A 14,825-nucleotide genomic window follows, 5' to 3' on the forward strand; every position below is an offset into this window, starting at 1 on the left:
CTGGCTGCTCCCATCCATACCAAGCACTTTGGGTCTGGTATGGATTTTCAGGGGAACTCCTACATCAAAATGTAAAAAATAAAAAGGGCGTGGGGGTCCCCCCCAAAATTCATCCTGGACCCTTATGCAGTCCGTCAGGACAAGCGAGCGCCCCCCCCCCCCCCCTAAACCATACCAGGCCACATGCCCTCACCCTCAACATGGGGGGTGTTATTGGGCAGGGGGACTCCCCCTACCAAAGCACCCTGTCCCCATGTTGATGGGCACAAGGGCCTCTTCCCCACAACCCTGGCCTGTGATTGCGGGGGTCTGCGGGCGGGGGGGCTTATCAGAATCTGGAAGCCCCCTTTAACAAGGGGGACCTAAGATCATGCCGCCCCATGTGAATGAGTATTGTCCCACTACTCATTCACAAAACACAAAACGTGTAGTGTGAAAAAAGACAGGACAGGGTCTTTGACAAGTCCTTTATTAAAAACTAAAAGAATGTCCCTGCAGTAGACCCAACGTCAGTCATGATGTCTGCCGCTGACCGCAAATCATCATTTTATAGAAAGGTTCCGTTCTCAACGATGGCTCCCAGCTGTCTGCCTCTGAACTGGCTTAACAGTTCTTAAATATGTAAGGGGTGGGGCCACCCAGTGACATCACGCGTGTGGCCACACCTCCTTGTGATATCATTGACCCAGCATGCCCCGGTTGATGCCACAAGGAGGTGGGGCCACACTTGTGATGTCACTGGGTGGCCCCGCCCCTTACATATTTAAGAACTGTCAAGCCAGCGGATCAGGCAGACGGCTGGGAGCCAGCGTCGGGACCGGAGCCTTTTTATTTCTTCTGGGTAGTGGCGGCAGCGGCTGGCATAGTGATTGGATCTACTTCGGGGGACATTCTTTTATTTTTCTTCATTTAATAAAGGACTTATTAGACTGTCTCCTGTCTTTTTTCACACTACACATTTTTTTGTGAATGGGTAACGGTACCATGTACCCCATACTCATTCACATGGGGGGCTGGGATCTGGGGGCCCCCTTGCTAAAGAGGGCTTCCAGATTCTGATAAGCCCCCTGCCTGCAGATCTGTACAACCACAGGCCAGGGTTGTGGTGAAGATGCCCTTTCCCCGTGGGGCCCCCTGCCCCAAAGCACCCCCCCATGTTGAGGGCATGTGATCTGGTATGGTTCAGGAGGGAAGGGGGCGCTCGCTCTTCCTCTCCCCTTTCCTGACCTGCCGGGCTGCATGCTCAGATAAGGGTCTGATATGCATCTGGGGGGGGGGGGCACACCATTTTTGTTTAATTTTGGCGTGGGGGTTCCTCTCAAAACCCATATTAGACCCGAAGTTCTTGGTATGAATGGAGGAGGGACCCCACATTGTTGTTTTATTTATTATGGTGCCGGTTTTTAAATGTAATTACCACTTTTTTTTCCCTTCACTATAGCTCAGAGATTAAGCTGTCACTTTCCCCCCAGCTAAAAGAAAGTGTTTTTAGTTTATTTCCCCCGAGTTAAAAGAAACAAAGTTTCCTTTAGCTCCGGGGAAAGTGACAGCTAATTCTGTGAGCTATAGTGAAGAAAAAAAAAGCCGGCAATTGCATTTAAAAATCGGCACCGACATACACTTCATACTGCGAAAACAAATTCATAAACCGAGACGTTATTTTCAATGGATTTTCATTCATAAACCGAAAAGTACGTTAACTGAGGCGTTCGTAAACCGAGGAACACCTGTACATACATTTCCATGGATGCGATAGAAAAGGTAACAAAAAGATAGAGAAGACAAATGATTGAGGACAATGCACAATATTTATCATCGAGGTTTTATTATAGGAAAGCAGCACTGGAAGGCGCTCCCTGGTGACAACACACTTCCATTTTATACCATCGGCATTGTGATAGTAATACAAATAATAGTTATATCTGACGAGCCAATAAAAACCACCTTTCATGTTGTGAGTGCGGCCTGTGCGCTGGTCGTCTTTTCCCAAAATGTTTTGGATTCCCAGCATGCTTTGCGCTTCTCTTCCATTTCTAAGGACTACATATCCCATGGTACATTGCTGCCTGTAAGAAGTGATTCCTGTATGGACTCCGCCTCCTGAACTCCTCATTACCTCTGTAGTTCAGAAGGCAGGCTCTGTGAATTGTGTGACACAGCCTACTCACAGGGCATAGAGACTACGTGTCACAGAATTCAAGTAAATGTGTGAGATCTTCACCAAATAAACGCAAACGTCCAGATGGTTCAGAATAATAGAAGCAGAGTAGAAATCATTGGAATACAATGTGCAAATTATTATAGAATTTTACAATTTGACCAAAGACAAGAGAAGGGAGGACAGAATTGTGAATAGGAGAGCACCATGGAAACGTGAGCTGTGAGGATGGTACACACTTTGATGCATCAAATCAAACTTACGGGTAATATATTTTTTAGGAGTCATCCATGGTAAGACCTTTACAGTGTTACTAAACCCCCAACAGTCCAATCAGTCTGTAGATGCAGTAAAGCGTGCTTGTTATACTCACTGTGGGACCTAAGGGGTTAATCCTCTGCATTGTGTAAAAAGGCTGTTTGATCCTGTCTTCTGATCCTTCCCTTTTCCACAGTTCATTTCATCTCCTGATAGAATAGAGCCTTGGAGGCAAGCTGCACATAATTGCATTTGCATGTTGTGTGTACCGTGGGAGACCAGATATAGCAAAGGCCGGGTCCGGGGAGAGCGGATATAGTGAATGCAGGGTCCGGGGAGAGCGGATATAGTGAATGCAGGGTCCAGGGAGAGCAGATACAGTGAATGCCTGGTCCGGGGAGAGCGGATATAGTGAATGCAGGGTCCAGGGAGAGCGGATATAGTGAATGCGGGGTTCAGGGAGAGCAGATATAGTGAATGCGGGGTACGGGGAGAGCGGATATAGTGAATGCGGGGTCCGGGGAGAGCGGATAGAGTGAATGCGGGGTCAGGGGAGAGCGGATATAGTGAATGCGGGGTCCGGGGAGAGCGGATATAGTGAATGCGGGGTTCAGGGAGAGCAGATACAGTGAATGCAGGGTCCGGGGAGAGTGGATATAGTGAATGCGGGGTCAGGGGAGAGCGGATATAGTGAATGCGGGGTCCGGAGAGAGCGGATATAGTGAGTGCAGTGTTCAGGGAGAGCAGATACAGTGAATGCAGGGTCCGGGGAGAGTGGATATAGTGAATGCGGGGTCCGGGGAGAGCGGATATAGTGAATGCAGTGTTCAGGGAGAGCAGATACAGTGAATGCAGGGTCCGGGGAGAGTGGATATAGTGAATGCGGGGTCCGGGGAGAGTGGATATAGTGAATGCAGGGTCCGGGGAGAGCGGATATAGTGAATGCGGGGTCCAGGGAGAGCGGATATAGTGAATGCGGGGTCCGGGGAGAGCGGATACAGTGAATGCGGGGTCCGGGGAGAGAGGATATAGTGAATGCAGGGTCCGGGGAGAGCGGATATAGTGAATGCGGGGTCCAGGGAGAGCGGATATAGTGAATGCGGGGTCCGGGGAGAGCGGATACAGTGAATGCGGGGTCCGGGGAGAGAGGATATAGTGAATGCGGGGTCCGGGGAGAGTGGATATAGTGAATGCGGGGTCCGGGGAGAGCGGATATAGTGAATGCGGGGTCCAGGGAGAGCGGATATAGTGAATGCGGGGTCCGGGGAGAGCGGATACAGTGAATGCAGGGTCCGGGGAGAGCGGATATAGTGAATGCAGGGTCCGGGGAGATCAGATATAGTGAATGCGGGGTCCGGGGAGAGCGGATATAGTGAATGCGGGGTCCGGGGAGAGCGGATATAGTGAATGCAGGGTCCGGGGAGAGCGGATATAGTGAATGCGGGGTCCGGGGAGAGCGGATATAATGAATGCGGGGTCCAGGGAGAGCGGATATAGTGAATGCGGGGTCAGGGGAGAGCGGATATAATGAATGCAGGGTCCGGGGAGAGCGGATATAGTGAATGCGGGGTCCGGGGAGAGCGGATATAGTGAATGCGGGGTCCGGGGAGAGCGGATATAGTGAATGCGGGGTCCGGGGAGAGCGGATATAGTGAATGCGGGGTCCGGGGAGAGCGGATATAGTGAATGCGGGGTCCGGAGAGAGCGGATATAGTGAATGCGGGGTCAGGGGAGACCGGATATAGTGAATGCAGGGTCCAAGGAGAGCGGATATATTGACTGCAGGGTCCAGGGAGAGCAGATACAGTGAATGCAGGGTCCAGAGAGAGCGGATATAGTGAATGCGGGGTTCAGGGAGAGCAGATATAGTGAATGCAGGGTCCGGGGAGAGGAAATATAGTGAATGCAGGGTTCAGGGAGAGCAGAAATAGTGAATGCGGGGTACGGGGAGAGCGGATATAGTGAATGCGGGGTACGGGGAGAGCGGATATAGTGAATGCGGGGTCCGGGGAGAGCGGATATAGTGAATGCGGGGTCCGGGGAGAGCGGATATAGTGAATGCGGGGTCCGGGGAGAGCGGATATAGTGAATGCGGGGTCAGGGGAGAGCGGATATAGTGAATGCGGGGTCAGGGGAGACCAGATATAGTGAATGTGGGGTCCGGGGAGAGCGGATATAGTGAATGCGGGGTTCAGAGAGAGCAGATACAGTGAATGCAGGGTCCGGGGAGAGTGGATATAGTGAATGTGGGGTCCGGGGAGAGCGGATATAGTGAATGCAGTGTTCAGGGAGAGCAGATACAGTGAATGCAGGGTCCGGGGAGAGTGGATATAGTGAATGCAGGGTCCGGGGAGAGCGGATATAGTGAATGCAGGGTCCGGGGAGAGCGGATACAGTGAATGCGGGGTCCGGGGAGAGAGGATATAGTGAATGCAGGGTCCGGGGAGAGCGGATATAGTGAATGCGGGGTCCGGGGAGAGCGGATATAGTGAATGCGGGGTCCGGGGAGAGCGGATACAGTGAATGCAGGGTCCAGGGAGAGCGGATATAGTGAATGCAGGGTCCGAGGAGAGCGGATATAGTGAATGCAGGGTCCGGGGAGATCAGATATAGTGAATGCGGGGTTCAGGGAGAGCAGATACAGTGAATGCAGGGTCCGGGGAGAGCGGATATAGTGAATGCGGGGTACGGGGAGAGCGGATATAGTGAATGCGGGGTCAGGGGAGAGCGGATATAGTGAATGCGGGGTACGGGGAGAGCGGATATAGTGAATGCGGGGTCAGGGGAGAGCGGATATAGTGAATGCGGGGTTCAGGGAGAGCAGATACAGTGAATGCAGGGTCTGGGGAGAGTGGATATAGTGAATGCAGGGTTCAGGGAGAGCAGAAATAGTGAATGCGGGGTCCGGGGAGAGCGGATATAGTGAATGCAGGGTCCAGGGAGAGCGGATATAGTGAATGCAGGGTCTGGGGAGAGTGGATATAGTGAATGCAGGGTTCAGGGAGAGCAGAAATAGTGAATGCGGGGTCTGGGGAGAGCGGATATAGTGAATGCGGGGTACGGGGAGAGCGGATATAGTGAATGCGGGGTCCGGGGAGAGCGGATATAGTGAATGCGGGGTCCGGGGAGAGCGGATATAGTGAATGCGGGGTCAGGGGAGAGCGGATATAGTGAATGCGGGGTCCGGGGAGAGCGGATATAGTGAATGCGGGGTTCAGGGAGAGCAGATACAGTGAATGCAGGGTCCGGGGAGAGTGGATATAGTGAATGCGGGGTCAGGGGAGAGCGGATATAGTGAATGCAGGGTCCAGGGAGAGCAGATACAGTGAATGCCTGGTCCGGGGAGAGCGGATATAGTGAATGCAGGGTCCAGGGAGAGCGGATATAGTGAATGCGGGGTTCAGGGAGAGCAGATATAGTGAATGCGGGGTACGGGGAGAGCGGATATAGTGAATGCGGGGTCCGGGGAGAGCGGATAGAGTGAATGCGGGGTCAGGGGAGAGCGGATATAGTGAATGCGGGGTCCGGGGAGAGCGGATATAGTGAATGCGGGGTTCAGGGAGAGCAGATACAGTGAATGCAGGGTCCGGGGAGAGTGGATATAGTGAATGCGGGGTCCGGGGAGAGCGGATATAGTGAATGCGGGGTCCGGAGAGAGCGGATATAGTGAGTGCAGTGTTCAGGGAGAGCAGATACAGTGAATGCAGGGTCCGGGGAGAGTGGATATAGTGAATGCGGGGTCCGGGGAGAGCGGATATAGTGAATGCAGTGTTCAGGGAGAGCAGATACAGTGAATGCAGGGTCCGGGGAGAGTGGATATAGTGAATGCGGGGTCCGGGGAGAGTGGATATAGTGAATGCAGGGTCCGGGGAGAGCGGATATAGTGAATGCGGGGTCCAGGGAGAGCGGATATAGTGAATGCGGGGTCCGGGGAGAGCGGATACAGTGAATGCGGGGTCCGGGGAGAGAGGATATAGTGAATGCAGGGTCCGGGGAGAGCGGATATAGTGAATGCGGGGTCCAGGGAGAGCGGATATAGTGAATGCGGGGTCCGGGGAGAGCGGATACAGTGAATGCGGGGTCCGGGGAGAGAGGATATAGTGAATGCGGGGTCCGGGGAGAGTGGATATAGTGAATGCGGGGTCCGGGGAGAGCGGATATAGTGAATGCGGGGTCCAGGGAGAGCGGATATAGTGAATGCGGGGTCCGGGGAGAGCGGATACAGTGAATGCAGGGTCCGGGGAGAGCGGATATAGTGAATGCAGGGTCCGGGGAGATCAGATATAGTGAATGCGGGGTCCGGGGAGAGCGGATATAGTGAATGCGGGGTCCGGGGAGAGCGGATATAGTGAATGCAGGGTCCGGGGAGAGCGGATATAGTGAATGCGGGGTCCGGGGAGAGCGGATATAATGAATGCGGGGTCCAGGGAGAGCGGATATAGTGAATGCGGGGTCAGGGGAGAGCGGATATAATGAATGCAGGGTCCGGGGAGAGCGGATATAGTGAATGCGGGGTCCGGGGAGAGCGGATATAGTGAATGCGGGGTCCGGGGAGAGCGGATATAGTGAATGCGGGGTCCGGGGAGAGCGGATATAGTGAATGCGGGGTCCGGGGAGAGCGGATATAGTGAATGCGGGGTCCGGAGAGAGCGGATATAGTGAATGCGGGGTCAGGGGAGACCGGATATAGTGAATGCAGGGTCCAAGGAGAGCGGATATATTGACTGCAGGGTCCAGGGAGAGCAGATACAGTGAATGCAGGGTCCAGAGAGAGCGGATATAGTGAATGCGGGGTTCAGGGAGAGCAGATATAGTGAATGCAGGGTCCGGGGAGAGGAAATATAGTGAATGCAGGGTTCAGGGAGAGCAGAAATAGTGAATGCGGGGTACGGGGAGAGCGGATATAGTGAATGCGGGGTACGGGGAGAGCGGATATAGTGAATGCGGGGTCCGGGGAGAGCGGATATAGTGAATGCGGGGTCCGGGGAGAGCGGATATAGTGAATGCGGGGTCCGGGGAGAGCGGATATAGTGAATGCGGGGTCAGGGGAGAGCGGATATAGTGAATGCGGGGTCAGGGGAGACCAGATATAGTGAATGTGGGGTCCGGGGAGAGCGGATATAGTGAATGCGGGGTTCAGAGAGAGCAGATACAGTGAATGCAGGGTCCGGGGAGAGTGGATATAGTGAATGTGGGGTCCGGGGAGAGCGGATATAGTGAATGCAGTGTTCAGGGAGAGCAGATACAGTGAATGCAGGGTCCGGGGAGAGTGGATATAGTGAATGCAGGGTCCGGGGAGAGCGGATATAGTGAATGCAGGGTCCGGGGAGAGCGGATACAGTGAATGCGGGGTCCGGGGAGAGAGGATATAGTGAATGCAGGGTCCGGGGAGAGCGGATATAGTGAATGCGGGGTCCGGGGAGAGCGGATATAGTGAATGCGGGGTCCGGGGAGAGCGGATACAGTGAATGCAGGGTCCGGGGAGAGCGGATATAGTGAATGCAGGGTCCGAGGAGAGCGGATATAGTGAATGCAGGGTCCGGGGAGATCAGATATAGTGAATGCGGGGTTCAGGGAGAGCAGATACAGTGAATGCAGGGTCCGGGGAGAGCGGATATAGTGAATGCGGGGTACGGGGAGAGCGGATATAGTGAATGCGGGGTCAGGGGAGAGCGGATATAGTGAATGCGGGGTACGGGGAGAGCGGATATAGTGAATGCGGGGTCAGGGGAGAGCGGATATAGTGAATGCGGGGTTCAGGGAGAGCAGATACAGTGAATGCAGGGTCTGGGGAGAGTGGATATAGTGAATGCAGGGTTCAGGGAGAGCAGAAATAGTGAATGCGGGGTCCGGGGAGAGCGGATATAGTGAATGCAGGGTCCAGGGAGAGCGGATATAGTGAATGCAGGGTCTGGGGAGAGTGGATATAGTGAATGCAGGGTTCAGGGAGAGCAGAAATAGTGAATGCGGGGTCTGGGGAGAGCGGATATAGTGAATGCGGGGTACGGGGAGAGCGGATATAGTGAATGCGGGGTCCGGGGAGAGCGGATATAGTGAATGCGGGGTCCGGGGAGAGCGGATATAGTGAATGCGGGGTCAGGGGAGAGCGGATATAGTGAATGCGGGGTCCGGGGAGAGCGGATATAGTGAATGCGGGGTTCAGGGAGAGCAGATACAGTGAATGCAGGGTCCGGGGAGAGTGGATATAGTGAATGCGGGGTCAGGGGAGAGCGGATATAGTGAATGCGGGGTCCGGAGAGAGCGGATATAGTGAGTGCAGGGTTCAGGGAGAGCAAATACAGTGAATGCAGGGTCCGGGGAGAGTGGATATAGTGAATGCAGGGTCCGGGGAGAGCGGATATAGTGAATGCAGGGTCCGGGGAGAGCGGATATAGTGAATGCGGGGTCCGGGGAGAGCGGATATAGTGAATGCGGGGTCCAAGGAGAGCGGATATAGTGACTGCAGGGTCCAGGGAGAGCAGATACAGTGAATGCCTGGTCCGGGGAGAGCGGATATAGTGAATGCAGGGTCCAGAGAGAGCGGATATAGTGAATGCGGGGTTCAGGGAGAGCAGATATAGTGAATGCAGGGTCCGGGGAGAGGAAATATAGTGAATGCAGGGTCTGGGGAGAGTGGATATAGTGAATGCAGGGTTCAGGGAGAGCAGAAATAGTGAATGCGGGGTACGGGGAGAGCGGATATAGTGAATGCGGGGTACGGGGAGAGCGGATATAGTGAATGCGGGGTACGGGGAGAGCGGATATAGTGAATGCGGGGTCCGGGGAGAGCGGATATAGTGAATGCGGGGTCCGGGGAGAGCGGATATAGTGAATGCGGGGTCAGGGGAGAGCGGATATAGTGAATGCGGGGTCAGGGGAGACCAGATATAGTGAATGTGGGGTCCGGGGAGAGCGGATATAGTGAATGCGGGGTTCAGAGAGAGCAGATACAGTGAATGCAGGGTCCGGGGAGAGTGGATATAGTGAATGCAGGGTCCGGGGAGAGCGGATATAGTGAATGCAGGGTCCGGGGAGAGAGGATATAGTGAATGCAGAGTCCGGGGAGAGCGGATATAGTGAATGCGGGGTCCAGGGAGAGCGGATATAGTGAATGCGGGGTCCGGGGAGAGCGGATACAGTGAATGCGGGGTCCGGGGAGAGAGGATATAGTGAATGCAGGGTCCGGGGAGAGCGGATATAGTGAATGCGGGGTCCGGGGAGAGCGGATATAGTGAATGCGGGGTCCGGGGAGAGCGGATATAGTGAATGCAGGGTCCGAGGAGAGCGGATATAGTGAATGCAGGGTCCGGGGAGATCAGATATAGTGAATGCGGGGTTCAGGGAGAGCAGATACAGTGAATGCGGGGTACGGGGAGAGCGGATATAGTGAATGCGGGGTCAGGGGAGAGCGGATATAGTGAATGCGGGGTACGGGGAGAGCGGATATAGTGAATGCGGGGTCAGGGGAGAGCGGATATAGTGAATGCGGGGTACGGGGAGAGCGGATATAGTGAATGCGGGGTCAGGGGAGAGCGGATATAGTGAATGCGGGGTTCAGGGAGAGCAGATACAGTGAATGCCTGGTCCGGGGAGAGCGGATATAGTGAATGCAGGGTCCAGGGAGAGCGGATATAGTGAATGCGGGGTTCAGGGAGAGCAGATATAGTGAATGCAGGGTCTGGGGAGAGTGGATATAGTGAATGCAGGGTTCAGGGAGAGCAGAAATAGTGAATGCGGGGTCTGGGGAGAGCGGATATAGTGAATGCGGGGTACGGGGAGAGCGGATATAGTGAATGCGGGGTCCGGGGAGAGCGGATATAGTGAATGCGGGGTCCGGGGAGAGCGGATATAGTGAATGCGGGGTCAGGGGAGAGCGGATATAGTGAATGCGGGGTCCGGGGAGAGCGGATATAGTGAATGCGGGGTTCAGGGAGAGCAGATACAGTGAATGCAGGGTCCGGGGAGAGTGGATATAGTGAATGCGGGGTCAGGGGAGAGCGGATATAGTGAATGCGGGGTCCGGAGAGAGCGGATATAGTGAGTGCAGGGTTCAGGGAGAGCAGATACAGTGAATGCAGGGTCCGGGGAGAGTGGATATAGTGAATGCAGGGTCCGGGGAGAGCGGATATAGTGAATGCAGGGTCCGGGGAGAGAGGATATAGTGAATGCAGGGTCCGGGGAGAGCGGATATAGTGAATGCTGGGTCCAGGGCGAGCGGATATAGTGAATGCGGGGTCCGGGGAGAGCGGATACAGTGAATGCAGGGTCCGAGGAGAGCGGATATAGTGAATGCAGGGTCCGAGGAGAGCGGATATAGTGAATGCAGGGTCCGGGGAGATCAGATATAGTGAATGCGGGGTCCGGGGAGAGCGGATATAGTGAATGCGGGGTCTGGGGAGAGCGGATATAGTGAATGCGGGGTTCAGGGAGAGCAGATACAGTGAATGCAGGGTCCGGGGAGAGTGGATATAGTGAATGCGGGGTCAGGGGAGAGCGGATATAGTGAATGCGGGGTCCGGAGAGAGCGGATATAGTGAGTGCAGGGTTCAGGGAGAGCAGATACAGTGAATGCAGGGTCCGGGGAGAGTGGATATAGTGAATGCAGGGTTCGGGGAGAGCGGATATAGTGAATGCTGGGTCCGGGGAGAGCGGATACAGTGAATGCAGGGTCCGAGGAGAGCGGATATAGTTAATGCAGGGTCCGAGGAGAGCGGATATAGTGAATGCAGGGTCCGGGGAGATCAGATATAGTGAATGCGGGGTCCGGGGAGAGCGGATATAGTGAATGCGGGGTCCGGGGAGAGCGGATATAGTGAATGCAGGGTCCGGGGAGAGCGGATATAGTGAATGCGGGGTCCGGGGAGAGCGGATATAGTGAATGCAGGGTCCAGGGACAGCGGATATAGTGAATGCAGGGTCCGGGGAGACAGGATATAGTGAATGCGGGGTCCGGGGTGAGTGGATATAGTGAATGCGGGGTCCGGGGAGAGTGGATATAGTGAATGCAGGGTCCGTATGGTGACGGTTTTTGACATGCACCTCCAGAACATGAGTGCATTTCGTATGTTTTATTGCTTAATAAAAGTTTAAAAGGATAAAGCGCTGTGTTGAGATCTTTTTAATGAGGAATATGGCTGACACCAAGACGTTTATCAGGAGGGAGCTCACTTTGGAGTCCTCATTGAAGAAGCTGATCTTCTGAGTCCAAATGGGACCAAAAGTTCAGTTAGACCGTAACATTGTACAATGTGAGGTCACACTGTGTGAGGTGCAGATTCATGGTGGAGGATGTATTCTCCCTGGAATCTGTGACAGCTGCACATACTTTTCGTTATCCACAGGAGGGTTCACAGAAGAACACTATTTTGATTGGACTTGAGTTTATAATGACTTTTTGGTTGATTCAATAATTATTTCTTGTTTTTGTGATTTTTGGTTTTCGTATTATATTCTAAATGTTCACATTTCTTGATTTATAGGCATTGTGCAATGTTGATGTGGCACAGCATTTTTTTCTTCACCTTTTATTCTTCTTATTATTTGCCCCATATAGACATGGCTTGTGTGCACGGCTACAGTATTCATATGTTACTGATATTTATATTTTTGTTTTTTATTCACCATAGTAAGCGCTTGAGATATTTAATTTATATTGGTGCTTACACCTATGAATAGGCTACTACGCAGTTGTTTGGGCAACTATGCCTCTCTATGGACTATTACGTCTCAGTTATGGGCTACCAAATGTTTGTATCAGGGATTGTAGCTCTTGTATGACTGCGCCCTTGGGAGGGCTCCAACACCACTGTATGGACTCCTGCACCTCTAAGTGTGACTACAGCTTTCTAGGGGAACTCTACCTTTGTATGGGCTTCTATACCTCTGTACAGGTAACTACACATCTTTAGGGTGACTATACCCTCAAATCAGGGGCGGACTGACAACTCATGGGGCCCCCGGGCAATAGGGGATCATGGGGCCCCTGTGTCCTTGCCCAAACTCATAAAAGCCTATGAATAAGGTACCAGGGGCATCTCATGGGGCCCCCTACTGACCCCGGGCCCTCGGGCACTGCCCGAGTTTTCAAATGGTCAGTCTGCCCCTGCCTCAAATCATTTTTCTTTGCACCACCTTGTTTAATAAATCCTGATGTGCACTTTAGCAAGATCAGCTTGCCTTGCTTTCCTGAAAAGTGTAAGACCACGGAGGACACGGAGGAGCCACAATGTAAGAGGTCTAGAAATAAAGTTCCTTGGTTAACATAGAGACCATACAGGGAATCTGCTTCTGGCCAAACTTCCCCTCGTATTTGGTGGCCACCAGGTTGTTGACCCGAAGCAGGATATGATTCATCTCCAGCTGCTTCCCATATTGGTTAAGAACATCACAGAGGGCCTGTATGAACCACCTGCCCTCGTCTGTATTCCTCCAGCAAACGTAGCCTATGCAGAAAGACACAGGAGCGTATTACAATGCTTGCCATTTCAATGGCGGACAAGCCTTTAAAGTGAACCTTCCTATTCCTCTAAAGAGTGGTACCTAGCAGCGGTTCATAATTCACACCACCACTTCTTTCACCAAAATGTACATCTAAGCAGACCTATAGTGTACCCAAAACAAAAAAAAAGTTTTGGCTTTAGATGGAGTGATTAAAACCCCGGTCAGTGTATCCAATTGGAGAAATTTCCCTTCACATTCTCTTACAGTGACTGTAGAGGTTGCTACTCAACACCTCTCAAAGTGTATGTGGGGGGGGGGGGGGGGATTCTCCTTTTGGACAGGTGACACTGGAACAGTCCTTTTGTTCCATGGAACAATTTCCCATCCATTCCAATTCTTGTGACAACTGTAAAATTGTGGATTATATATATGGATGATATTGTTTAAAAGGAATTGGAGCAAAATGTTTTTACTTATAATATAGATTTGACTAGCAGTAAGGCAAATAGCATGTTGCATAAAACCTGCAGCTACAACCATTTTATGCTCCAGAGTCTCTGTTTTCAGAAGAGATTTAATATTTTGAGGTTAAACCACTTCACCTCCCACACCTGTTCACCTCCAATGGACGACCAGAGCAATTTTTACATCTTTTAGAGAAGTGTTCATTTTAATATAAATAGTGTTGCTGCACATTTTATTCCGGAATTTGTCCTGTTTAAATTATGATTATTGTATAAAGCAATGCAAAAGGTATGTACACCTAAAATGTTTTATTTTTTTTTTATTTTGTGCTTTAAAAAAAAAAAAAGGGAAATGTGTAAAAATAACAAAAAACAGTTTAAATATTAATAGTTAGAATAGAAAAAAATATCAGCAGGAAAATAATAGTTGAAGAGAGAAGAATAAAGAGTTAATTAGGCTGATTAAAGTAAGCTAAGGGTTAATAAAGGGTGAAGCAGAGGAGCATTTTAACTTTTTTTTTTACTTTGCTTTAAATGACATCATCTGCAGATCGAAGTTCATCCCTTTGACCTGCTGATGTATGAACAGAAAGATCCAAAAAGTAACAATGTTACATTGCATCTTTTCAGATTTCACATCTGTGTAAGCGTTATTTATAAACACAGATTCACAGATGCTTTTTTAAACCCCGCTTCACACTGGTGCTACTTGGCATGTTACTAATGACATGCAGAGTCGCACGACAAGTGAAAACACATTCATTTCAATGGCAGCTGTTCCAATCGACTTTTTAAAAGATTCCTGCACCAACTTGATGCCACTTGAATGCAACTTAAGAGTCCCTTGGACTAATATTGTATGAAAGTGGCAAGAAAGTTGCACTGGCAATTGCAAGAAAAAAGGGGTTCTCGGAAGTAGAAATGAGGCTGACAGCTGAAGCTGCCGACACCTTCTTACACAACCGTCCCAGCTTTGTATAATCAAAGCTGACAAATACCGAATGCTGGGAATGGGGTCCCAGAAGCAGGGCAGAGAGACTGGACATGCTACACACGTCCGGTGTACAATGAGGAGTTTTATTTTGGGCACCAAAAGTCTGGAACTTGTTAATGTACATTTTAGTATGTGTGCGCAAAATGAAAAATATTAGCTTCAGCAGTGAAAGGGTTACGTAAGCCCCGCTTTTCAAAAAAGATCTAAGAAAGACCCATTTTAAAGCAGAATTCCAGGTTTACTTTGACTTTAGTTAGATTGGGTCAAGTTGGCCAAAACAATTTCCATCACTAACGGATGCAGCCGCTCTGTACTATACTGTTGTAGGATCAGCTACATACAGCGAGTGGCGCTGTGCTCCAGCAGTAACTTGGGTGACTTCCTGTCTGCTGCTGGAATTAGACAGATGGTCTGACGGTTCCTCAACCATCCAGGACTCTCCACCATACAAAACTGATTTACTTAGGTGGAGAGGCAGGTGGCTCGGGGAGGGGGGTCACCATTTCCAACT

The 14,825-nt window shown here is 51.5% G+C and overlaps 1 protein-coding gene across 2 annotated transcripts in view; it reads right to left on the reverse strand.

Annotated features, from left to right (window-relative positions):
• Positions 1-1,803: 1,803 nt before the first annotated feature.
• LOC149459588 (uncharacterized) overlaps positions 1,804-14,825 on the reverse strand; it is a 62,383-nt gene continuing 49,361 nt past the window's right edge. For both annotated transcript variants that reach the window (XM_089680948.1, XM_089680946.1), the window contains one exon: positions 1,804-12,858. In XM_089680948.1, the coding sequence (XP_089537074.1) occupies positions 12,653-12,858 (206 nt within the window). In that variant the 3' untranslated portion in view covers positions 1,804-12,652. The remainder of the gene's footprint in view (positions 12,859-14,825) is intronic.

This window comes from Staurois parvus, unplaced genomic scaffold (assembly GCF_062004578.1).
Source record: "Staurois parvus isolate SC_StPar_1 unplaced genomic scaffold, SC_StPar_1.0 ptg000254l, whole genome shotgun sequence".
Lineage (NCBI taxonomy): Eukaryota > Metazoa > Chordata > Amphibia > Anura > Ranidae > Staurois > Staurois parvus.